Consider the following 26,118-nt stretch of genomic DNA (forward strand, 5'->3'; position numbering starts at 1 on the left):
GCCAGCTGTGTTTAGCAAAAAAGACCAAATTTAGAAAAATGATGCGCCACCTATTGCCTGATTCTTAGACGGAATTGAACTTAAAATATTGCCGTCCAAAATTCAATTACAAATACGGACAAATTAACGAAATGATATAAGATAATAAATTCAGCACGTGAAGGAGTTGAAAACCAAATATGAATCTTATATACCATTGAAATAGACATTGTAAAGTTTGTAACGGCACAACACAAAAACGTATGTGACCGTGTCTAGTAAACAGTCCTGTTCTGAGATAATATCGAAGAAAAACATTCGTAATATTTGCTTTCGTTTTATTTCGTCATTGGCGCCCCATGACTTTTATGTTGTCCTTTTGATGTTGCCAGTTCAGTTCACTCATAATGTACTTTCGGTATTGTAACTTGATCGTATTGTGTAGCACCTGGCTTCGTTTCACAGAAAGTCGTAAGTATAAAGATGATCGTAAGTCATGACGTCAAAACTAAAAATAGCATTATGACGTCATAACTTACGACTTTTTGTGACATAGACACCCTGAACTGCTGTTTTGTCGCACAACACATATATTCTTTTCCACAATGGCCAGATTTAAAAGGGGTAGGGCTGTAATCACGCAAATGTACTTTAACCCCGCCGCATTTTTGCGCCTGTCCCAAGTCAGGAATTTCGGGTCTCTATTTGAATTATTTCGTTTTCAATTTTCAATTCACTTTTATGATCTGGAGTATATGGGGGAAACTATTACGCTGTACCTGTGTTAAGTGTTGTTTTGAGACCAGCTGCAGCCTGCTTGTGGTTTGAGGGTTTCCTCGTCAATTAATGAAGACACATGGGTGGCCTTGAGCTGACATTTTTCATCCCGGTGAGGCTGTTGTCTCATTGACCTATTCATCATATCCATTCTCGTTATATAATAGGAAAATATCGTGAAAGTAGTTTTGGTCCCGTTTTGAAATTTTATTAAATCATTACTTTCTCTCGACATGAAATTTTAAAATGATAACCTAAACATATTAATATCAAATTACTGACATAAACAAGAAATTACGGTTAGTAAAGCTCCTTAAATGATACCTTTGTTCCGCACTCCATTAACCATATGGGCAACATTTAAACAAAGTTGCGAAACAGGAAGTTTAAAATCTATCTCGTTTTTCCACTGTCTTCTTTTGTTGGGAGGATTGACGACTTTTTATTTCCACTATGTTTCCTCTGCGTGTGTGTGGGTAGGGGGGGTCTTCAGTGACCTTTTAAGTGACAGTTAAATAATTGTTATATAAGACAAGATGACTTTATTTAAAATACACAACAAAAGTTTTTTTATCGAGTAACTTTAACACTGTATTGCTTTATACAGGTGTTTGCTAAGACAGGTAGGACAGCATTTCTTTGTTTATAACAGTACCTTAATTGAACGATGGTTACTCTCTTGTGGTATCTGATAGTTCAACATGTTGAATGTGTTCATAGTCATTTCTTTTGTATTGTTTTAACAGAATAACAAGATTCATCCCTGCTACTGCTAAATCAATAACAGCTGAAAGTCCAAGCAACATCAGGCCCCACGCGAAGTAATATGTATAATTCGGTAAAGCAACTTCTTTTCCATCTAATTGTTGCCATAAAGCTTCAGAAGCATAAAGATCTAAACCAATTACACCTGAAATAAAAAAAACAAATACATTTATACAAAATGATGTTTGGTTACCTAAGTAAGCGATGGGTAACCATGAAACACTTTATAAACACGATACATTAATACTAGTAAAGTATCATATAAAGTACTAGGATCGTGTAAACTTGCCTTTCTATCCTGAATCATCATACATCGTACAGGTGGTAAGTTTACACGATTCGAGTACTTCGCTGTCAAATATTTCGGATCAAAAAAATAATAATTTAGTGAGGAGTACCAGCAGATGCATACTACAATGTAACTGTGTAAGTTCCTGGTCTATTTGCACAGAATCCAATCCAAATTTTGCACATTAAGGAGATGTCCCGATGTCGAGATTTTCCTACAATTTGAGGATACAATTCAGAAACTATTACGTACAGAATACATATACTTTCTCCTATATTTTCTATAAGTAGATTTTAACGTTAACATTGAAAAAACTTATTATTATTATTATTAAAAAATAAGTGATTTATTTTGGTTCCCTTGATTATTCTTATAAGCGATTTCTTATTTTCTACAAAAAGGTGAGAGACTATTAATTGGTAACGATTTGGAAGATATCTAGAATCTAACACAATTAAGAGTGCAAGACAAAGAAATCTCAGACACCTAAGCATAAAAATTCAGGTTCTCTGAAGAGACACCTCTGAGTTGGACCATTAAATTCTTACCCGATGGTGTTTGCGATTTCCCAGTATTGCATATTTAGCTGTGTCTATTTCTTTTCTCAATTAAAAAAATACAGAACGCCCTACTTGCCGAAAGTCTTTTTAATTTACCAGACGTCATAAAAAAATTATTTTAGCGTTATAAATGTCGCTGGTTTGGCCTCACTCGTGATGTATAAAGAAATATCACATGGCTTAAATAGGAATATCCTAGTCTCTTTATTGAGAAATTAAGGATCTAACATTACTGAGATTGTAATACAGAAAATCTCAGACAAACGGACACCTAAGGAAATGACTTCAACATCTTTAATGGTTAGGATTATGGTTAGGGTTAGGGTAAGGGGTTAGGGGTAAGGGGTAAGGGTTACGGTTAGGATTAGGGTTAGAGTTAGGGGCAAGAATTAGGGTTAGGGCAGAGTACAAGAACATAATAATCGTACACGAGGGTGTTTGAGATTTCTTAGACTTACATTTTATCGTAGTGTTTGATTTTTTTTTCTCACATTAAATATATATTTTGAGATTAGTACGCCAATTTGAAACGCCATACTTGTCGAAAATCTTGTGTATCCACATCGTTTAAATGTAGTCGCAAACGTCATATTTTGAACGCTTTCGTGAGTGTGATAAGCAAATATCACATGGCCTAGGGAAAGCAAATGATTTTGAAAGAATTCGAATTGTAATCAGTAGATAAAAATCCAATGATAACGACTAGCCAGAGAAAATAGACACATGCAACAAATATGTTTAAAAACTGATAAAATAAGAATAATAATTCATTGTATAGATAGCAGTGATTTACCGAATATTTCAGTGTAAAAATTGTTCGATATTTCACACTGATAAATAAATTCTGTAAGTTTACTCTCGAGCTTTCTCCTAACAAAACTTCACAACACGTATATCAATCCGCCGTTCCCAAAATGTGAAAATTATGTTGAAATAGCAACAAACAATAGAGGAGATCTATAAACTGAATAGGATAATCAATTGGTTATCATGAATAGCTAAATGATCACTCGTACGCACTAAGATTGAACTCGTGCGCCGCACACACGTTAAATCTAGGCGTTCTTCGGCACTCGTGATCATATTTTTGGTTATTTACAGTTCATTCTCCTATAAATCCTTTTCTCAAAAGTGTGAAAAAGTTACCTTACCAGCTACCATTGTACAAGTTAGTATATAAATCCGAATATGATATTTGCACATGAAGTCATTCGTGCGGTTCTTGAGTCCTACTCCATATAGTATCACTGCTGCTAAAGTACTGACTATAACTAATGACATGACAGTTGCAAATCCAATGTAAATCCTTTCTCCAAAATCTATGAATTAAAATTGTAAATCTTTGCAATATAAATCAGACTCAAGTAATGGTAAGAAATGCAGACTAAATTACAGACAGACACTGAAAATGAAAGAAATACCAAACAAATATATTACATATTACATGTGATATAAGAAGTGATGATATTTATTTTATCTTTATTTGAAGCCTATATTATTGAAGATATGGTAGGTATTGTTCCACTATACGGCATATGTAAGATTGCCTGTAGAAATACCCGTTTTCAAATGTTAAAACTCTCGCCATGCACTTAACATAGTGTTATATGTTTAAGTTTTGATAATGAGGTATTTGCATACTAAACTATGGTCTAATTGTAAATGAGTGTATTTGACTTATGTTCACACAATTTATCTACATTTACAGGTCAAATCTCCTAAAGGTGGATCTAAGGTCCCTGAGGATATTCAACAATCTAATAAAATTAGACCAATCAACCGTTCCATTCAGTCACTGTATATAAATCAAATAGCAATCCCATTCTACTTTCTGTTCTGATGTCCTTTTTCTACTTTCTGCCAATTAAATTTAAAGAATCTGACATTATTTTAAAAAAAGCATTAGTCAAAGTTAAAACCCTGAGGATTCTGAAAACATCATCAGGACAGAAAGTAGAGTGGACAGTTGTTAGATCCTACATGCAGTGACTGAATGGAACAACTAATGGGCTTTAATTTTAATTAGATAGATTAATCACCAAACGAGTTGTCACGCTTATCTGACCCCGAATTATATCCGATCTTATTTAATACCTGAAACACTGATGCCTTGTTTTGCACATGGTAGAACCTCTCAGTGATGAATTTTGCTTCTTTTGTCGATAATTCTTTTGTATACAATTATTTTGTGGATTGCAATCTTCCTACACGTTTTAATTAAATGGTGCTGAAGAGAGGTTACTACTTGAAACATGTGTACAGCATTTCAAAATTTTCAATATATATCATTGACATTTTCGTATTTCACCCCTATTTTTTATTTAATATGTATCAATTCGCTACCTTATAATATAAACTCTGCTATACAGGATGTGAATATTTTCACAAAGCATGAGTACTAATCATTACTAATCCGCGAATCAGTATGATATAGATGTGTAAAACCATTGAAATATGATTTGAAAATGTTCTTTGTACAATTATTACTACTCATTACTAAGCCAGGAATCTACCCCTGATGTATGGTGCTTATTCATATAGAGGCGAGGTTTACTTCTGATTAAAGCAAAGGCGAAAAAGTTTGTAATATATATATATAAAGTAAGAAGATTTCTGAATGGTTTAAACTGCTTAATAAAATAATTCATTGAATGATTGTTTCCAATTGTTGGTTGAAATTAAATATATAAACGACTTTGGGTCGTTTTACACTGAATAAACACGAAATGGTTTATGTTACGCCGTAATTCTATAAACGTACAGTCATCTATATTCGAAATTTTTACTAACAATTTAAAGCAATTTTTATATTTAAAATCAAAAGAAAAAAAAACAAACCAAAAAAATAACAAGATATTTTAAGGAGCAGTCTTTGTAAGAATCATGCAAATTCTGTAAAATGTGATACACCTAAAAAAAAAAAGGGCTACATATTCTTATATGTGTTATTAAGTTGCTTTATAGGTCTATATGATGAAATGTATAATCATTCCTTCCAATCTGTCTGCTCATATGAGATAATCCACATGGAAAATCAAATAGTTTCTATTGTTTTTTAGTGTCAATTCCAGAGTTGTCTCCCTTAATTTTGGATTCTACAATACATTCTATATAATTTGTATCTCCTAAGAACAAGGTTTATAAGAACAGTCACATCTTACTTTCTGTTTACTATGACATTTTAAACAAAAATATCAAAAATAAAAATATGAAGGCTTTCCAACCATGAATCACATTTTGCATGATTCTTATTACTTAACACTTATAATATAAAGTCAACATGTTAAATAGTCTCATTGCATGTGTACTGGCTTTTATTGCTTATTTCACAACCGCAAATATAACAGCAATTAATACGCCCCTGTAAGCTTAGGTGAAAAGTAATTACCTTGTCCATATTCATTGTCACCGTTTAAAAGTAAGTTATACTGGCTCCTTGACATAGTCCTCCATTCAGTTCCATTGTAATAATTCACATACCAGACTCCGAAGTGTTCTCTAATTGTTATATTTGTATTAACGACATCAGTTCCTTTCTCCAATATTTTGTAAATATCATGTTCATCTATAGTCAACCCATCACCTCCGTGTACAGCAAGTTGGAATATGAAACTAATGATCATTAGAACAAACTCTAACAAAAAGGGTAAAGGTCTCCATGTAATATTAGACTGGATGCATAGTTCGTGCCTTTCGCGAACGGCAAGGACAACGTTAAGTACCCCAAGTATGACAGCAAATACTCCCGCCATTGCTAATATGAACAATGACCATGGGAAATATAAAGTCCGTATTCCGTGTTTATGCCAAATGGCCTGTTTTACTCCTTGAAATCCTGTCATCGTGAGCAGAAATCCCCCTTTAAATATAGATATGAGATTTACTTTACACTACAGCCTTTTCCTTTGTTCATAACCTTGGTTCCCTTGATTACTCTTTTATCTAACACTAATGTTACATTTAGATGAATATAAAAAAATAAATGGATACCACTCCATGAAACCATATTTAAAGGTTACAGTTGTAAATAATAAAGGAACACGGCGGTGTCGTTTATACCAATGTAAAGACTTCTTGATTTTTTTTTTTTTTTTTTTTTTTTTTTTTTTTTTTTTTGAATGGTCTTGAATTAAAGTGTCAGTGTCTATAACTCGGTCAAATTAAAAAAAATGGTCTTTCTCAATAACGAAAGGAGCTTTGAGTGAAATTCTATTGTCATATCATGTCGTATCATATTGACTGATTCTTAACCTACACTTAAAAAACAAGCATACCTGTATTAGATCTATGTTAATTTTTAACGTTCTGTTCTTTTCAATCTTATTTTTTACATAACATCAAAACTGTAGCGATGGCACAATTTTTTTATCTTGTTTATTTTTAAAACGAGAGCTTGTTTCAGGCGTGTTACATAGAGGATTGTTAAATTGATCATGTAAGGTACCCTGTTGATTCCTGGATGATTAGTGGATTCATCCGGGCATCGCTGATTTACATTTTCTAATTGAAAAATAATGGAAGCAATGAACATGGGTAAAACCTTTCCGAATTTGTTCTTATATGCAACCATTTCATATGCTTTGCATAACTTCATGACGAAGAAAACCAAGAATTCACTAATACTCTATTAACTAGAGAATTTCACTTCGCATTGCAAAACACCAATCTATTTTACCATACATTAAAATACTTACTTTAATACCCATTTTTTTACCGTCGTTCCATAACACTTTAAAATTATAGTGAATAATTACCTACAGCAATACATAAAACCAACAATAAAGGACGTAGTTTCCTTTGATCTATGGCTTGGAATAAGGCCAGTATGTAAAAACATCCTATTGAAAGAGCAAAACACAGGGATAACATCACAATAATCTGCCAGTAAACGATTTCAGTATAGTACTCTTTTTCTGAAATAAAATACAAAGACTCTTTCAAAAAGAAACGCGACACCGATTTTGTTATAGATATATTCTAGTTCTGACCGGTAATCAATTAATAACAAAACATTATACAGTATACTGGTTTACACTTTAACCCTAGGTAAATACTGGAACGTGTTCGAAGAAACGACCAGTTGTGTATGTATGGGATAAATATTTGTGACATACCTTGGAGTGTGTTTTGTAAGACACTAACTCATTGATTGGTAACAAGGGTAAAATTTATATTACCCTTCATGAAGGCATTATGATGAGAAGATGTGATAGCCAGGGTAGATGTAGCCACCCGATTTAGTACCATCGGTTTTCTGAAGTCAATGAAAGAGTAATTAAGGGAACCAAGATTATAGCGGTAAACAAAGAGTAATCAAAGGGAACCAAGCTTATAGTGGTAATTAAAAGAATTTAATCCAGGGACAAAGACAAGACATGGAAAACCGACATACACAACAAAGAACATAAAGTAACTAAAATCATACATACAAAGTAACAAAAGCAATTGAGCAAGTCGGACTCCACTAAAAACTGAAAGCATATACCAGGTAAACTGGTAGGGTAAGCGTTCTCTCAAAATACTATTATAAAATATTGTATAATCTTCACCACAGCACAATTAATTAACTTTGAAAGCGATATCACAAATTACGAGAAATTGGAAGCTTTCTGGAAGCCCAGGTGAAAAGAATATGGTGAAAAATCGGTTATTTCAACGAAGGAACAGGTATTCCTGCAATCATCCCTGACTTTAAACCATATAAGCACAAACCAAAAGACCTTATTTAGGAGCTACAATTAGACACCAACGAATTCAATCAATAGTAAGACGGCGTTGTACTGAACTTACCATCAGTGTATGTAATTCGTTCACACATCATTATTTCAGCGCGGAAGCCTAATGTGTATTTACAGGCTCAGTAACAAACATTTTACACGGAGGCGTTCATGCTTTATGAAAAGCTGTCGAAAAGACACATGCAAGGCAAAAGAAAAATTACGCTGTCGTGCAGAAATTTAACTAATATCCAGCAAATTTTCCAGAACAACTTTGCTCGACCGCATGCGGCTATATTGTTCTTATTCTATATCAAATTTATGGGGATTTTTTATATTTGTATTTTTAGATTTTAGATTAGTATTTATTTTTTGTTACATAATGGCAATCTAAAATGTCCCTTGTCTTTTGCAAGCGTGGAAAACTTTTTGTGACCTGTGGAAATGTGATGACAAGAATCATAAGTTCATATTTATGATTGAAATAGAAGTTATTTCTACCATGCTCTATTGCATTTGGATTTACAACGTTTGTTAAACAACGATTTGCTTTATCTTTGTTTTGTTTTGGTTGTTTAGACAAATTTAGTGAAGGTAGACTCACCTTGAATTTTACCGTCATCAAACTTTGCCTTTAACGATATAGAAGTACATCCATATCGATAAGAGCATTGGGTTTCATACCATAGTCCTGTCCTAGTCAAACTTTTATACGTCAGTCCAAATTCCTCAATCCTAATCCCATTTCCAGCAAACCCAATAATGATACAAGACACAACTAACAAAGCTAAACAGCTTTCCACCAAGAACACTAGTTTCGGGCGTCGATTATTCACTTCCATTTTGTATCAATAGGACACTTCCTAGGGCTTAAAAGAGGGTCAAAATGTTAAAAATAAATATTATTAATCATTGTACGTGTTTTTCTAATGAGCAATTCTTTTATTTCTGTTTCAATGGAAAACTAATTGGAAAAATAAAAAAAACTTTGTTATAAATTTAAGTGTGAAGACTTGTAGTGTTATATATAAATCAAGAAAAGGTGTATGATTACTATTATTGTTAGACTTAAATTCTTGTTGGGTAGATACAACTGTCTTGAGCATAATTTTCTAAATTAGGATTATTAACGGCCAAAATGTCATCATGATATATAATGTACTATTAAATTCACCCGACAGATCATGTTTTAAAGATATTTAAAGTTGTCAAGAATAAACTGGTAGTCGTAATGGTAGAAAAAAACAAATCGGCTATGAATAGCACACTTAGTCCCATTGGAATTCCAACGGCCTGTCTGTAAAGAGTATTACCAAATCAAAAATAAATATTTTCAAAAAAAGGAATTTAAAGAATTGTTCATATTTAAAAGAGTAATCAAGAGAACAAGATTATAGCGGTAATCAAATGAATGTAAACCAGACATGGAAAACAGACATACACAACAAAGAACATAAAGTAACTGACATCATACATACAAAGTAACAAAAGCAAATGAGCAACTCGGACTCCACTAAAAACTGGGAGCATGGAGCAGGTGCACCGGTAGAGTAAGCGTCCTCTGCTTTTCTAGAAACACTAGGGAACAACAGTTAATTATTTACAGTATATTTCAACACAAATGTGCAGTATAAAATTGCCACCAGTTAAAATCTATAAAACCAGTTGTCAAGACATTACAGAATATATGAACAATAAATAAGTGAAAAAAAGAACTAAATACAATAAAAAAAATATGACAATCCTAGCCACGAGTTAATTTCAAAAAAGTGTTTAATTATGTGTGAAAGTTGAGTCAAGCTCAAGTCAAGTTCGTATCGTATTATAACCCTAATTCAAAAGCCTGCCTCTACGGCAACGGCGGCGTCTTAAGAAGTCAAAATAGTCGCTACTGCATGAACCTCTTATTTACCTTAACAACTGATAAATATAAACATCATACACAGGGCAAACTGGTAAATTACTGCACAAGAAAAGGGGAATTCATAATTCTAAAATCAAAATCGTCTCGTTTGTCATATATTTCAGTACTAAGATTAAAAGATCAAAACGCTTTAAACTTTATGTTTTTCACGAGATTTTGAAGGAACTCCGATTCACAACAGTAGAGAAATAGAACGATTATGAGAAGGGAACAATTAGTGCCCATATGAATGCAGAAGTTTTATTGAAAAAATTGTCCCTCCAAAAGTGACAAAAATAAAGGATTTGTCAAAAGAACATTCAATTAAATATTACACCTTTTCTTTAATTAATCTATGTTGCAGTGTTGTATACAGGGTTGGAAAAGTTATAACTATCAACAAAATCTTACGAATCATAAGAGTAATGAAGTCGATGTAATACCTCAAATTAAAAACTTTTTGAACTCCAAAAATAGATTAATCATTATTTTCTTAAAATTTGAGGCAATAATTTATAGAAAAGTTTTTTATAGTGGTTGTAGTGGGAGTTTATAGTTTAGAAATATTAGTCGAAGAATATCTGCTGGGAGGTAAAAAAAACGTGGTTTGAATGACTTTTTGTAAAGTCATGGTATCCGGTATAAAGGCAAAATGCTCACGTGGCCGGTGTTAGTACACAATAAAGCAGCTGATTTATGACATTCTTTACTTACATGTATTTCACTCTCAGTAGAATTAATGTAATGTATTGAAAAGGACTCGACCCAAACAGCATCCCTGCGTTGGGCCAACGTGGTTCTACGGAGTTATTTACCTTTGGTCAACGTAGGGTTTCTAACATTGGTCCAACGTTGTAAGTGCAAAAAGATCCAACGTTGGCCCAACGGAGGCAAACATTACATGTAGTTAGGCCTACGTTGCCCCAATCCAATGCCAACATTTACTCAACGAAAACCCAGTGTTGGCCCAACATAAGCCCAACGTTTACCCAACCAAATGGTCTGACAATGGTATTCTTTAAGATATTAAAACATATTTTTTTATAAATAGATACATGTATGTTACAGTGTTGATGCTATTCTCTCTTTAAGAATAGAAGCTCAAATTTCCCCTCAGTTTATTATATAAATTCTTTACAGTTAGAATATACAAAAGACAAGTTGATTGCAGTTTACAAGTTTAAAACAAGAAAATATGTTATACAATTAGCAGATATTACAAGCATTGGTATATTAGATATTGAAAATTTGCAATTTCTTGCACTTCATAGAAAAATGTTCATGTATGTCACTGTTTTGAAAATATGCATACATTTGTTCAAAATTAAAGACAACTTTTGTTTTGAAAAAGCGTATTATGCTCTCAGTTACAAAATTGCATAAGAGGGGGGGGGATATCACGTATATTATTGTCATCATAATTTCGATTAATTATTCATAATAACTTTTTGAGTTATTAAATTCTAAATATTAAACGCGAATACTTGTTACATAAATATCAAACATGCAGTTAACAGAATTTGTTAAATAAGCCAACGAAACTTTATAACAGTATCATTATATTTTGTTTTGTGTTTCAACGTTGGGCCAATGTTGGCCCATCGTCGTGTCTCAGTTTAGATGCAACACAAAATTTATTTTCATATGTTTGGATATTTGCTTTCTTGTTTTACTTTTTTTAAGATCCACATTTTTGCATCAAAAATGACATGGTCTGTTTTAATATGTGTGTTCCTAAAGTGGTTTCGACAATGGCTCACCGTTGGCTCTGGGTTGGACAAATATCGAAAATGCAAATTTTGTAATCATGGTTTTGATTTAAAAAAATGAAAGTACGAACAGTTGCTAAAACAAGTTATTAAAGAAAACATAAAATGCAATGGCTATTCTGAAAATCGTTGGGTCAATGTTGGACTGACGTTAATCCAATGTAGAATCTTTTCACAGAATGAAAATATTTAAAATTTCAAAATGTCTTTTGAACCATTGGGTGGTCAAGAAGAAACCATTTTGTTTAAAATAAATCCAAAAGAAATGTTTTCCACAACCACTCACTGCTACATTTTGCAACGCCGTCTTGACAAGGCCAACTAAAAGCCAACGTACCAACCATCAGCCAACGTTGATCCAACCGAAGCATGCTGTCTGGGGAGTTGGTTATTTCGTTACGAAGTACTTCTGTATAATATCTACGTCATTTAATAACCATGGTATCAGCCGCTTTATCCGTCAGCACAAAATCAAGTTTCTTTCCTTGTTCTTTTAACTTATTTTTTTATTCTAGATATTGGTTGATAAGTGCCGAATTATATATAATATTTCTTTTCATGATGTTCAATTGTTATATATATGGTCGTCATGAATTTATTGATGAAATTGTCTAGGGGTCTTTTATAAAATATATTTATCTTCCAATTAACACAAACGTATAGAAAATTTTCAAACTTACTATGAATACATATGTTTTAGATCCTAGTAGCGCTAATCCTCTCAGATAAACTAACTTAATAGTGCACATTGCAATTAGTGTTACGCAATCCATCCATAATGTAAAGCTTTAATGTACTTTAAATATGGAAATTGGAACACCATAGCAACTATTGATGTGTCAACATTAGAAATTCATTATACCGTCAAGCCCCGTTTTAAATGTTTAGACCAGGAATTGTCGATAAACCGTATTTTTTATTATGGCTTAGATTACACAATAACTCATGCATATCAAAAAGATAAACTGAAACGGAAACTTATTGATATTATGATCAATGTTACAATTGCATCGTCAAGCAATGAGCCCCGTGCACACCCGGGTTTAAAAAATAAGCCCGCAGATGCGCTTAGCTTGTCGTAACGGGCGACTAAATAGTGGTCAGAACCCTGGCCGGAGGCTAGGGCGGTCTGCCCACAGGGCAACTGGGTTGTGTGCCCCAGCTGGTGGAATGGGGTACCCCTGGCGTGTTACATGCTGGGGTTGTCAGGATATAATATGGAAAACCTGACTGCAAATCATAGTGGTGCGCCGTGTTGGGAAAGATGCCACGTTCCTCGCACGTTAAAGAACCCTTCTGTGATATTCTCCTGGAATAGAACCATTGGGTTCCGCCTAGGAGGCTAAATTGTCCGACCCTACCCAGTTCTCCCTATTTCCAGTGGCAATCAAAATTTGTCGATCCTATTATCCTTGTGTCCCATCCCATTTTTCATGTCATCATCATTTCATGTTCATTTTATCATCAATTTCACATGCTGATCGCCTGTATATAGCTGAAATATTGCTACTCAGTCGTTAAACCCCAAAAATCAATCAATTAATCCATCCAATTTCAATTGGTTACTTCTGCAGGTACGAAGCACCAATGAAAATCGATTCAACATATACATAGTAGCATCAGTGAAAAGGTAAATAATAACACGAGGTAATGAACGATCCGATATGTAACTGATAGATGTAAGACGTCACAAATGACTCAATATGAGCAAAAATGATGACTGTAGATTATGTTTAGAGTCTACCGAAAAAAATTGACGTTATCTGTAGCTATGTTGTAAGTTATATCGCAGAGTTTTATTACGAGTGATTTGATTGGATATTGGATCCGGGGCAAATTTAGGAAAGTCATTTGATGAACGATAATGAGTGATGTCAGGGGTTTGAGGGCGCGAAGGTGGACTCAAAACCCTGATTTGGGAGGATGCCTCAAACGGAAAAGAACAAAGTTATATGATGTAACTGTTAAACTGTTTTATTCTGAAAAGGACACAAGATAATCTTAGAATCCTTAAATATATCCACTAAGAGCAGCTGCCGAAAAAATCGGAATTTTGATCCAGTCCGTCATCCGGTTGGGATAATACCATCTGAAATAAGATTTAAAAAGACGATGACATCGTGAATTAAATACACAAAAAGCATAACATGTTTCAATAGCTTTAATGCGCATGTATTCATATAAAAGCCAGACGGAGAAGCGTTAAGTTTTTTAGTTACAAAATAAAGAAAACTTCAACTGTTTTGCATGAGCTTATTGACACGAGGTCGTTCTTGCGTAAATGGACTCGAACGGGCTTGGTCAGTTAACCTGGAAAATCTAATTAAATAGACCTTTTCGTTTTAATTGCAGGGCTGTCGGATAATCATGCTTAATGTACACGACCGCAAAGATATTATTTTTATTTAACCAATGATACGCATGGTCAGCTCATCGGTTACCCCGAACTTAATACGAAAGTGTCTTACATTTATGATTTGTAGGTTTAACAAATTTTCTTTATTGATGAATTATGAGAACCGTGATATTTTTTGGTCCTTAAAATGACAAATAATTTCGAGAGATTACACACATCAATGATGCTACAACTATGTATATGTAACAATCACAATCTGTGTATAAAAAGGGATAGACTGACATTATGCAAATAACAATTTAGAAGACGACCCAATCATTCTATAAATTTGTTGTTCTCAACCGTTTACAAAATAACTATTTTACTTCGTGCTAAAACTTTCTTTGGAGAATTTAGTTTATTTGATGCAACATTTTGGGCAAAATACTGAAAACCATTTAAGATGTGAAGCAACAGAATTAAAACTTTTCTCATTCAACAAAGCACTACTGGTTTACCATGTTGGATCTATACTAATGAAAAAAACAAACTGCGCGCGCCTTTCGAGTTCAATCATTTCAAGAAAAGCTTTTCCTTCAATGTTTTAATATATCTCTGTCTTTTACCAATTTCCTTGGAATACCAATTCAAATTTTCATGATAAAATTTTCTTAACAAAAAAAGATAGGTGCGAAAATGAATTCACTAACCTGAATTTACAAAATAGGGTACTTTTTTAAATATCGGATAGTGATTATGATTTCCGACGAAAACATTTGATTTTCATTCTGTTGAGAGTTTACACAATGACTTTTCTAATAAAACAGACTTTTTACCCGTTTAAATTCAATAGTAAAAAAACTTCAAATGCGTTCACTTGAATTTTTCAATGGTGTAGATCATTTGTCGACAAAAAAGGAAAAGTTTCACTTCCTGAGATTAAAAAAAAATGCTTTTACCTAAAAACTGGGATGTATATGCAGTTTTTTTTTTTCATTAGTACATGTATACACGTGTATATTTACAGTTAATACTAGAAACACAAGTAAATTGATATACTACTTTGTCAGCTTAAGTAAACAAACAAATCCAATCATACATAAACAAAAGCAAATATTTAGTGGACATAAAAGATCGATGTCTGTAAAGAAAAGCATGGTCATAAATCGCTGTCTTACATGTTGTTACTTACCCCTGTCCATCTACGTCTCTCCAACTTCACCAGCCTCAGCTCTTTCTGCTTGGGCTTGTACGAGAGTCGCCACATACACTGCCATCAAGTAGACCGCAAAAATAATTTTGGCGTATGCGTTCATTTATGTTTGTTGATGTCCGAATCTATCGGTTTTTACAGAGTTGTGAAAACGCCTTCTTTTCAGCAAATTGGAATTCCAAGGATACGGAAACATGATAATCAATCGCCTTTATATGAGGAATATGACCGATGGAATTTAGAATTATTATGCAATATCTCTTTTAAGACTTGTTTAACACTTTTGACATGTGAAATAACACACAATTTAACATATTCGGGCAATAAAATTTCATCCTTTTAACCTTGAAGATAACCGGTAAGTAATTTAACAACAATAACAAGATAGGCACTGTGTTTCACAATAATAATATAATTCAACAAGTTATTAAGATAGTAAGTACATGTAATGCATGCAGTTACTCCCATGTGATATGTATTTTTTTTCTCAGTTTGACCAAATCGAGGTCATAAACCACTGCTATTTATCCACAGGATCCACGGGCGGAATACCGAGCCAGACACTTCGAAAAGGAGAGGTGACCTATAGAAACCAATTAAATAATGAGGTGGATGAGTATCAGGGGTATTAACTAATGCAATGAGTCCCTAACCAATTATCGACTACTAAGGATAGGTTAAGACCGCCGCACCACTCCTCTAATTGTGTGAAGAACAAGTAGGCTAAATATCAAACCAAAGGTCTCTGGACTTGATACGAAAAGACGCCTCCAACCAATCTACGTATGACTCGGAAGCTATTTATATGGTATCTGTTATAATAAGTTATTGTATAATCATGTGTTAAAAAAAATCAATGTCAGAACCATGAGTACAGAGAGTTTTATTCCAGTGGCGGATCCAGAAAACGGGGGTGGTGTTGCAGGGGGTTGGCACTCCTTATATTGGAAAATTTGTCATTTTCATGTGCAGAATTAACAAAAAATTGTAAATAAATTCCTAGCATCCCTCCGTTTTCCGAGGAACCCCAATTGTCACCCCTCCTTTTCAAAGTGTCAGGATCCGCCCAAGCAACCCGTAGCAGTGCTCATCAAATAACATGTACTACTACTATGTAACATATGTATCACAGAACAGTGCTAGGTATTGTGGTAGCGAGCTACATGTAATATCTAGGGATTGATCATATTAACAATCAACCCCTCGGAGGTATGGTGGAAGCGTGCTACATGTAATAGCTAGGGATCGATCATACTAAAAATTCGGAAGTGTTTACACCCGGCATATACATGTACGAAATTTAGTGCCGTGTGCTCACAATAACTATTATAGCCGATCAAAGGCATTTTTATGTGCTAGAATCTGTAAGATCTATATAAGCCTTAGGAAAAATTGAAAAATAGTGAATCATGCCCCGAAAAAAACACACGACTTTGACAATGTCAGTACATAGTTAATGGTCTATTCTAGACGAATTGACAGTTTGTTCGTCTTAAAAGTGTCAGGGGATGCCGAATTACAATAGACTGATAGAAAATGAGTTATCTTCCTTTGCGATGCACTTTATTTACATACATGCATACATAACTTTAATTCCTCCAAAAGGAGATACAAATATATAAATACAATTACATAATGCAAATGGAAATAAAATTAATGTTAATCAAAATAGAAATGTACATACAAGCACGTCTTTAGAGGGTACAGTACAGGATAAGGTAATGTCTGGGTCAGCGTGAGTCCAACTTGCATTGTGTTATAATGTCCAATTTTAAAAGTTCACTGTAGATGTCGTGTCCCAGAAGACAGTACAGTTATCCGTTCATTAATTGTCGATTGTCATTTAAGACTGGACAGTTTGAAATTTGATGCAGTAATATATCATTTGAATATGAAGCACATAACTGACAATTCCCGGATGTGATTAGTTAAGTCCATAGTTTTGATATTTTCTTGGCTGTCTGCAGGCACAAAGATGAAATGAGACCGTATTTCCATAAGTTTGATGGTTTGCCTAAGTCTGTTAGTTCCTTAAATCTTGCGAAGTCATCATCACACTGTATTCTAAACATTTTGTTGTTTTGTTCAGAGGTATTGATGGCATGCAGAATTAACAATATTTTTCCAAGAAAACGTAGACGGAAATTCACCATGGTATATATAGTTCAAAAGATATTGCTGAAGATTATATTTGTGTATAATATTTATTATGTCCTGTATGAATCCAATCTGTTTCCTTAATTGATAATGAAAATATTGAAAAAGTCTGTAGATGAACACTTGTTTAGCAAATGTATCAGTGTTGAGGGTACACAGTTTCTGTAGAAACATCAGTTTTCGCTTATCGACTACGACTGAATGCGAGGTAAATCCAACATGCTTTCACAAATGTCGGATCGTATCCTCCTGTGAAATCCTTGAATGTGTTTGACAATAAATTGTTGGAAAGTGTTCAGTTTGCATAAATCCTTATGAGTGTAGGTGTTCCACAATTCACTACTATACAGAACTGTAGGTAAAACTATTTTATTATAACGACTTGTTACTGTCAATGGATTCATTAGATGGGAACCCATTCCAACAATAGCTAAGTACGCGTTTCTAGCTATTTGGCATGACAAGTTAATGTCAGATGCGCAACTTAAGTCAATAGTTCTCAATATGCCTAAGTGTTTCACGGAATTAACTGGATTGAGATAATTATTTCCAAGTTTAAAGGTACGGTTAGTCAGTTTGTTCGCCTTTAAAGTGTCAGGGGATGCCGAATTACAATAGAATGATAGAAAATGAGTTATCTTCCTTCCAATGCAATTTATTTAATTTGTACCCCGAATTACTGATACTGAAAAGGGGAATAAATGCCTTCATGCGTCATCAGCCGGTCATTTTGTCTTCAATGACTTTTTGAAACAGCGTTCAAGAAGACTACTTTTTGTATAAATTATTGTTACAGTAAAAAAAAATGCCGGATTAAAGCAGCTCAAAAGATTATACAAATACATGAAATAATAGCATCTTTAACCTCTTTTTTCACAGATAGATATCAAAATGGTTTCTCCCTTGATTAAAGCTTGTACATGTAACAGGCGCGTAGCTGAGGCCAAATTAAAATGTAGGCAAAATTACGGCAGGGGGTCTGATAGGGGGTCCAGGGGGGCGAAGCCCCCCTCCCCCGAAGCTCCGCGGAGATAGCGTTTTAGAGGATCATTTATGCCTCTCCTGGATGTATTATCTCAAAAAAAAAAATTGGCAAAATTAAGTGCAGGCAAAAGCTTTTTTGCCTAACGGCAGCTACGCGCCTGTGTAAATAATAAATATAGTGGTAGACTGATTGTAATTAATTGTCCATTTGCACGTAAATCATTCAAGCGGGTCAGCGCGGGATCATTCGAGGGGCATTTCTTTATACCTTTGTAAAAAAACGAATGATCCTGACGGCTTGTTAAATTTACTGACAGCCTTCAAGCAACGTTTCAAACAGTTGACAAATTTAATTTTAGTTGTAAAACGAGTATTTGAAATCAAATACCGTTTTTTGACCACAGATCATTTTCTCAGTTGAAAGGTCCGCATTCACGAGTGAAGTTTGCCATCATGCCATTCACGTATACGTACTACTGTGTGCCGATCGAATACCGGGTACTTAATGGGACGAAAACAATCACGTGTGACTTTCCCTCGATAATGTAGTACATGTACTTGTATAACGTTTAGGTATTTATCGATGCGTATCACTTTTTTTTATTATTGACATGTATATATTTAGAATCTAGATAAACATATAGAATTTTGACTTTAAAGTTCTTTTCATTTTTGTCCGATGAACAAACCATATCGTATTATATATAAATTCCTTAGGAGACTTCAGTTAATGTGAAATCTTAATTTTCGAGAATTCCAAAAATGGGTAAAATGTATGATTACAAGTATAGCAAATTGTTGTAGAGAGGGTAATCTAGTAAACCAAGGTTATAGCGGTAATCAAAAGAATGCAATCCAGGGACAAAGACCAGACATGGATAACAGACATACATGTGCACAACAAAGAACACAAAGTAACTAAAATCATACACCCAAAGCAACAAAAGCAAATGTGCAACTCAGACTTCACTAAAAACTGGGAGCGTGGACCAGGTGCATCGGTAGGGTAAGCGTCCTCTGCTTTTCAAGAAACACCCACCGAGTTGCTCATAAAAAGTAAAGTCCGGGGTAGACGTAAGAGGAAAGGAAAACATTGACAAGTTGAACAAATCAGTTTTCATGGCGCAGATTGATACACCGTAGCGATCCACGAGTTCATGATGAGACCATGAAACTGGACAAATATGTTGTCGATCACAAAGTCCTCTTCTGTATATTTGCTTGCTTGATTGATTGATTGATTGGGTTTAACGTCCAAGCAGCAATATCTCAGCTATATTCAGACGATGAACATGCAATGGATGATACAATGAACATGAAATAAAAAAAAATGGGATGGGACACAAGGATAATAGGGTCGACAAATTTTGATTGCCACTAGAAAAAGGGAGGGATGGGCAAGTTCGGGCAATTTAGCCTGTGGCGGAGCGCAAAGGTTCCTATCCTATCGAATACCACAACAGGGTTCTTTAACGTGCGAGGAACGTGGCATCTTTCCCAACACGGTGCACCACTATGGTTTGCGGTCAGGTTTTCCGTATTATAGCCTTACAACCCCAGCATGTAACACGCCAGGGGTATCCCATTCCACCACCTAGGGCACACATCCCAGTTGCTCTGTGGGCAAAGCGCCTAGCCCCCGGCTAGGTTTCTGAGCACTATTTAGTCGCCTTTTACGAAAAGCTTAGCGCTGCTGCAGGCCTATTCTTTTAACACCCGGACCTGTACGGGGCTCTGTATATTTGGAAGATGATTGGAAATTAATTTTTACAAAGTATGAGGAATCTCTACCAAGAACTATATCAGGGGCGTAGGTGCCTATACGCAAATACGCAGTTGCGTACTTTCGGAAAAAGTAACAAAAATAAAAACACACATTTTAAAAATGAAATAAAGGTTATTTATCACATATGCATATCATGAACGTAGTATAGGCTCTGAAAAACTGGCTCCAAAATCGTTAAAATTCAGGGGTTTCCCTCAGGGCTTTGTATTGCCGGACTCACTGGGGGCCTTGAGCGACCCCCCCCCCTCCCCCAACACCCCTCGCCGTAATTTTGCGTACAACTAAAACAGGCCTAGCTACGCCCCTGTATATATTTGTATCTATAGGTTTACCAACATTTTTGGGGAAACAACGATGTACAATGTTTTTGAGTCGGGATTTTCACAGAGAATGGGGAATAGAAGTATACATTGTTGAAAAATCATAGGTTTTAATGCTTTTATATTCTGATAATAATATTGAATTGAGTGTCTCCGAAAGATCTCTCGAACTTTTCAAGATCCACTGAATTAATACCACTACGGGAGTAACAAGTGTTGTGGTAAGACTGGAGACCCTCTTTGACAGCTGTGAGTATAGAAGGTAAAAGTTTTAGAAGAGGTTTGGTGGTATATTTTGCAGATCCAGCTATGTAACTTGTTTGTATGGATTCTTGTGGGGTTTAGGAATCCAGTACATAGTACATAGATGGTAAATCACAATCATCGGTCATCGTCTTAGGAGGAGAGACCAAAAGGGATAGCAAAGATTTATATAAAAAATTCAACACAAAAAAGATGATGTTTTCTAAAAGTGAGGACACCCGGGACTGGATCCACAATTCATGCGTTTGTAATCTTCTCTGCCTTAACCGTTTAAAAAATGTTGAACTTCAAGCTTCGAGTTACTCAACTATTTCAAAAATGTAAGTGAGCTAGCTTATTCCAAAGTTTTATAATCCACAATGATAGTCAAGTTACTGAAATACCACTTCAACCGTTTCATTTAAAAACTGGTTACTATTTTAAGGTCACACTCGGTTTACCCATTTCTATTTATAAAGCATTGTAAACATCTTGAAGGTTCATTTTAATTTAAAGAAAAGTTTCCTTTCGGAAATTTAAAACTTTTACATTTGTACGTGAACGCCTATGATCTCATGAATGTACTTTAAAAGCGCAAAAGATCAACAAACAAAAATGACATACATTCTATAGTTTTGTCGTCATAACACTTTTACCCATTTAATATGAATACTCTGTACTATTTTTATTTTTAAACTTTTTTTCGAGATTTTTACTATATACATTTGTACAAAGACTATTTTTTATACAAATATATGAATTGCATATAGGGTACCAGGCGTCCCCATTTTTAGAAAAAAATACATTTTTGAGTAAATTTTTACCCAGAGTTTCTTTTAATATAAAAGCTCCTACTGGATTACATGTACGATATGTATGGTGTATGTTTATTTTTTTTACCCAGTGCCAACTGTATTGATATTCGAAGTAAATATCTGAGAACCCGAAGACGGGGAAGATAAAAATGCAATTAGTTCATTCGAGTAAATAAACATGAAGTCTGACACCTTCACTCCATTGATATAAATGTTGAACTCACTTTTCATTTATTTACAGGAAAAGAAAACAGACATATGTTGCAATTGACACATCCTATAGCCCATGCTCTTTTAAGACTGTATCCCCACCCTTTTCTACATGCTTTACGCTAAGAAGGAACATAAGACGTTCTGTAAAACGTTCGGTAAAACGGACGCTGTATTACCGTACATGTACGTCCGTCTTCCGAAAATATTTTAAGATTTTATTGTACTACCTTCAGCTCTGGAGCATTGACCCATCTAGCAATTATATAGTGAAGTAAGAGTGCGTATACCCGTATAGTTTGGAGATTTTTTAACTGGACTACATGCCTTTCAAAAGAAGGTTAATAACAAAATTACCGAACTGATAAACTCTATATACATGCAATAGTTCAGAGGAATCGTGTAAAAAAGTCCGTTTATTCAACAATTGGCAATATTAAGGCACAAATCGGAAAGTTGGAAACTACCACAATGATCGTGACATGGTGTAGGTATTTCAAATGGAAATGATGAGTATTTAACTAGGTTTTATACGCGTTAAATCCCCATAACGGTTGATTGTTTTCTGTTGAAAACACCGATGGACATCCTTTTGTTTGTTCTGTATCATAAATCAGGTGTTGTAAGCGATTCAAGTTAGTTTAATATAACTTTTAATTCTGAGTGATCAGTTTTATGAAGCTCAAGAACTGCATGTTCAGTCGTGTATAAAGTCCTGATTGATTTATTGATAAATTGTTTTAATTGTCCAACACTTGTTACTCCCGCAGTGGTATTAAATCAATGTGGATCCTGAAAAATACGAAAGATCTTTTGGAGACAATCAGTTCAAGACTATTATCTGAATATAATAGCATTAAAACCTATGATTTTTCAACACTGTATACTTCTATTCCCCATACTCAACATTATACATCGTTGTTTTTCCAAAAAAGATGGTACACCTAGATACAAATATATAGTTCTTGGTAGAGATTCCTCATACTTTGTAAGTAATAATTCCAAATCATCTTCCAAATATACAGAAGAAGATGTTTACAAAATGCTGGAATTTTTAATCGACAACATATCCAGTGTGCTGGACGTGTTTTTTCAACAAACGGTCGGCATTCCAATGGGAACAAATTGTGCTCCTTTGCTTGCTGACCTATTCCTTCACTCTTATGAGGCTTACTTTATAGCTGATCTGATCAGAAAGAAAGAATATCGTTTGGCTAGATCCTTCAATCTCAGTTTCCGCTATATAGATGACGTATTATCTTTAAACAATCCTAATTTCGGGTATTTGATATATCGCATCTACCCAAAAGAACTTGAGATAAAGGTTACTACAGACATTGTGAAGTCAGCCCCATATCTTGTCCTACACTTAGAAATCGATGGTAAAGGAAAATTATTGACCAAACTTTACGACAAACGTATTGACTTTTCATTCAGAATTGTCAGCTTTCCTTTCATCTGTAGCAACATCCCTTCGGCACCTGCGTATGGAATGTTCATATCACAACTCATACGTTATACCAGAGCTTGCCGAAACTACGCAGACTTTTTGTATCGCGCTAGAACTCTAACAAATAGGCTTTTGGAACAGGGTTATGTTGCTACAAGATTGAAATCATCAGAACAGAAGTTTTATGGTCATCATGAACTCGTGGATCGTTATGGTGTATCCATCTGCACCATGAAAACTGATTTATTCAACGGGTTTTAGTTTTCCTTTCCTCGTTTGTCTACCCCGGACTTGACTTTTTTAATGAGCAACTCGGTGGGTGTTTCTAGAAAAACAGAGAAGCTTACCCTACCGGTGCACCTGGTCCATGCTCCCAGTTTTTAGTGGAGTCCGAGTTGCTCATTTGCTTTTGTTACTTTGTATGTATGATTTTAGTTACTTTATGTTTTTTGTTGTGTATGTCTGTTATCCATGTCTGGTTTTTGTCCCTGGATTACATTCTTTTGATTACCGCTATAACCTTGGTTTCCTTGATTACTCTTTAACGTGCAATGTTTCATGCATTTTATGACGAGAACATTTGACCAGTCAAACAGACCGTATTTTGTATTTGTTCGATGCGCTGAGTCAGATTTTCACTGTTCATGGAAACAACCACGTGCATACCAACACTCACGGACACGTTAATTCAAACCAGTCGTTACTCTATTCTATCAATGCCGCGTGCATGCTTAGTGGAGAAACAGCGAATTTATATTTTATAGGTTTTGGTGGAACTTGGTTGTCAGAACCGAGGTGGAAATTCACGTAATGTTTATATACACAGTGGTACCCTCTCCAAAAAAGATCCAAATAAATGGCATGTACTCTCTTTGTATAACTAGTGATCATCGGAGATGATGCAAAATAAGTTGGCTCACCATAAGCATGAGTATTATAATGATTTGAATTTCATTGTTAATTCACGCAATTTGAATTACTTGTCGAATTACAGGGCTTGCTCTTACTATCAAATATGCAGCCCGACTAGTACAATTCGTGTTACATACTAGTTGTGCTGCATATTTGATAACAGAAACAGGCCTCTGGCGTCGAATCGCCTAGTTTACCTTAGTACAAGAATGTAAGTGCAGAAAATATTAGTCAAAGGTTTTAAGAGTCATCTTTATTTATTTAAGAATGCCTTGCTAGATTATCGGGTAAAGAATGACATAGGAATACTTCTTACTTTCTGGAAATCCCAATATTTTATATAAATATGACAAGGAATGTTGTGTTTATCATTAATAGCCGCGTTCTTACTTCAATACAATCGTATATTGGAATTTAAATCAAGGTAATTTTTAAAGAATCTTATACAGGACCTCGATTAGTCAGTTAATTTGTTGGGTTTTTAAAATTGTTATTTATGCTTTATTTTATTTTTTATAATGGGGTGGTGGTGGTGGTGGTGGTGGAGGTGTATGAGCATGTTTAACTAATATGTATTTGTCAGTGAGGGTAAATCAAATTGCATGCATATCATGTTAATTTTTAGTTTCTAATGATATACGGTTCAGAATATCAGATCGAATGTATCCTTAGTCATACAGAGAATGTACTTGTTTTTTGAATTGTCAAAATACGGCGTTCTTTCTTTTTAGCATGGCTTTAGGTGAGAAGCTGAAATCTTTTGTCAAAGGAGTGAGAAAAGGGAAAAAAATAAAACTGCATGGTGTGACACGACCTTTACAAAGAGTTGTGAGTATGACTGATGTTCTGCAAAATATAGAGGAGCGGGGATTGGGTTATCAGTCGTTCGAAACGGATTCGATTCCATCTCCGTTACCGACATTGTTTCAATCGACAGACGATACATATGAGCGATTGTTCGATAACATTTTAGACGAAAACGATGCCAGACCTTTTGAAACATTAGAGAAAACAGGAGACGATTTCGTTCATTCTCAAAGATCTTCCAGACAAAAATCTTGTATTTCACTCTTGTGTGGAATTCGAACTTATTTTGATTTGAGAAAGGCGGGTAAATCAAAAGTAGACAAAGACAAGATAAAATATAATAAAACGACTGCGAAAAATTTGGAGGAACGGCACAAAGACTTTTCATACAAGAAAACCAAGGAATGCAATGATTCGGAGGAGTCGTGCTCTTCCGTTGATGCAAGACATCATACGACGCACACAGCGCATTCCGCAGAACTAGACACAAATATCATTGGTCATACCAGATCATGTGACGACATTTTCAACGCAGACGGCGATGAAATCGACTCTACCGGTTGCCTGTCATTGAGTACGAATGATTTATTCCAGCTGACAAGTATTCAAGAAAACGCATTAAAAATTTCTCGAAGAAGACATGAAAAGATCCGACAAAGACGCTCGCATGAGGTTGTCATGTCTGATAGTGAGAGCGATTTGATTTGTGGACACCAAAAACTTAGCAAGCCGACTGTCCGGTTTTCAGGTTTGGATGATACATGCAATGCCGAAATAAAATCTGTTTCGATGACAGAAATATATCGGACAAATAGCATTCAATTGAAAGCATGGCAAATACGCCGCAAAAGGCGAGACAAAAAACAAAGAATAAAGCGACAATCTAGAAGTCTAGAACTTATCGTAAATAAGAATGACATTTCTTTCGAAAACACATTTTAGTTGTTTTATAAGCATGTAACTTGTAGAAACGGGATTACTAAATGTTTTCAATAACACAAAAAAATACTCGTATTGTTTGCTGTTTTTGTTAAATATACTATGTATATAAAATTATATATGTATTTGTCATTCTTTCTATTATTATTTAATAAATTTTCCACATTTTGTTGATCAAGTAACAATAA

General features: G+C 34.6%; 2 protein-coding genes and 1 long non-coding RNA gene across 4 annotated transcripts; 1 reads left to right on the forward strand and 2 right to left on the reverse strand.

Moving 5' to 3' along the window:
• Nucleotides 1–1,275: 1,275 nt before the first annotated feature.
• LOC148602166 (uncharacterized) lies at nt 1,276–12,597 on the reverse strand. 2 transcript variants are annotated; one of them, XM_088555329.1, is made up of 6 exons: nt 12,440–12,595; nt 8,692–8,956; nt 7,125–7,283; nt 5,759–6,229; nt 3,522–3,689; nt 1,276–1,666 (listed from the first exon to the last, which is right to left on the reverse strand). In XM_088555329.1, exons 2-6 carry the CDS (start codon nt 8,927–8,929, stop codon nt 1,428–1,430), a joined length of 1,275 nt encoding a protein of 424 aa, XP_088411455.1. In that variant the 5' UTR covers nt 8,930–8,956; nt 12,440–12,595; the 3' UTR covers nt 1,276–1,427. The 2 variants fall into 2 exon arrangements, with proteins under 2 accessions (XP_088411455.1, XP_088411456.1); XM_088555330.1 differs by having other exon boundaries at nt 1,529–1,666; nt 3,517–3,689; nt 12,440–12,597.
• A 1,120-nt stretch (nt 12,598–13,717) lies between these two features.
• LOC148602167 (uncharacterized) lies at nt 13,718–15,578 on the reverse strand. The gene is made up of 2 exons (XR_015917269.1): nt 15,287–15,578; nt 13,718–13,848 (listed from the first exon to the last, which is right to left on the reverse strand). It is a non-coding gene; the product is annotated as an uncharacterized LOC148602167 (long non-coding RNA).
• Nucleotides 15,579–18,010: 2,432 nt separating this feature from the next.
• Nucleotides 18,011–26,055, forward strand: LOC148602168 (uncharacterized). Its single transcript, XM_088556253.1, has 3 exons — nt 18,011–18,025; nt 24,037–24,131; nt 24,916–26,055. Exon 3 carries the CDS (start codon nt 24,917–24,919, stop codon nt 25,931–25,933), a length of 1,017 nt encoding a protein of 338 aa, XP_088412379.1. The 5' UTR covers nt 18,011–18,025; nt 24,037–24,131; nt 24,916; the 3' UTR covers nt 25,934–26,055.
• Nucleotides 26,056–26,118: the final 63 nt, after the last annotated feature.

Source organism: Perna viridis, chromosome 12 (genome assembly GCF_037379345.1).
Source record: "Perna viridis isolate PV_CMFRI_1.1 ecotype Kerala chromosome 12, ASM3737934v1, whole genome shotgun sequence".
In the NCBI taxonomy this organism is placed as follows: domain Eukaryota; kingdom Metazoa; phylum Mollusca; class Bivalvia; order Mytilida; family Mytilidae; genus Perna; species Perna viridis.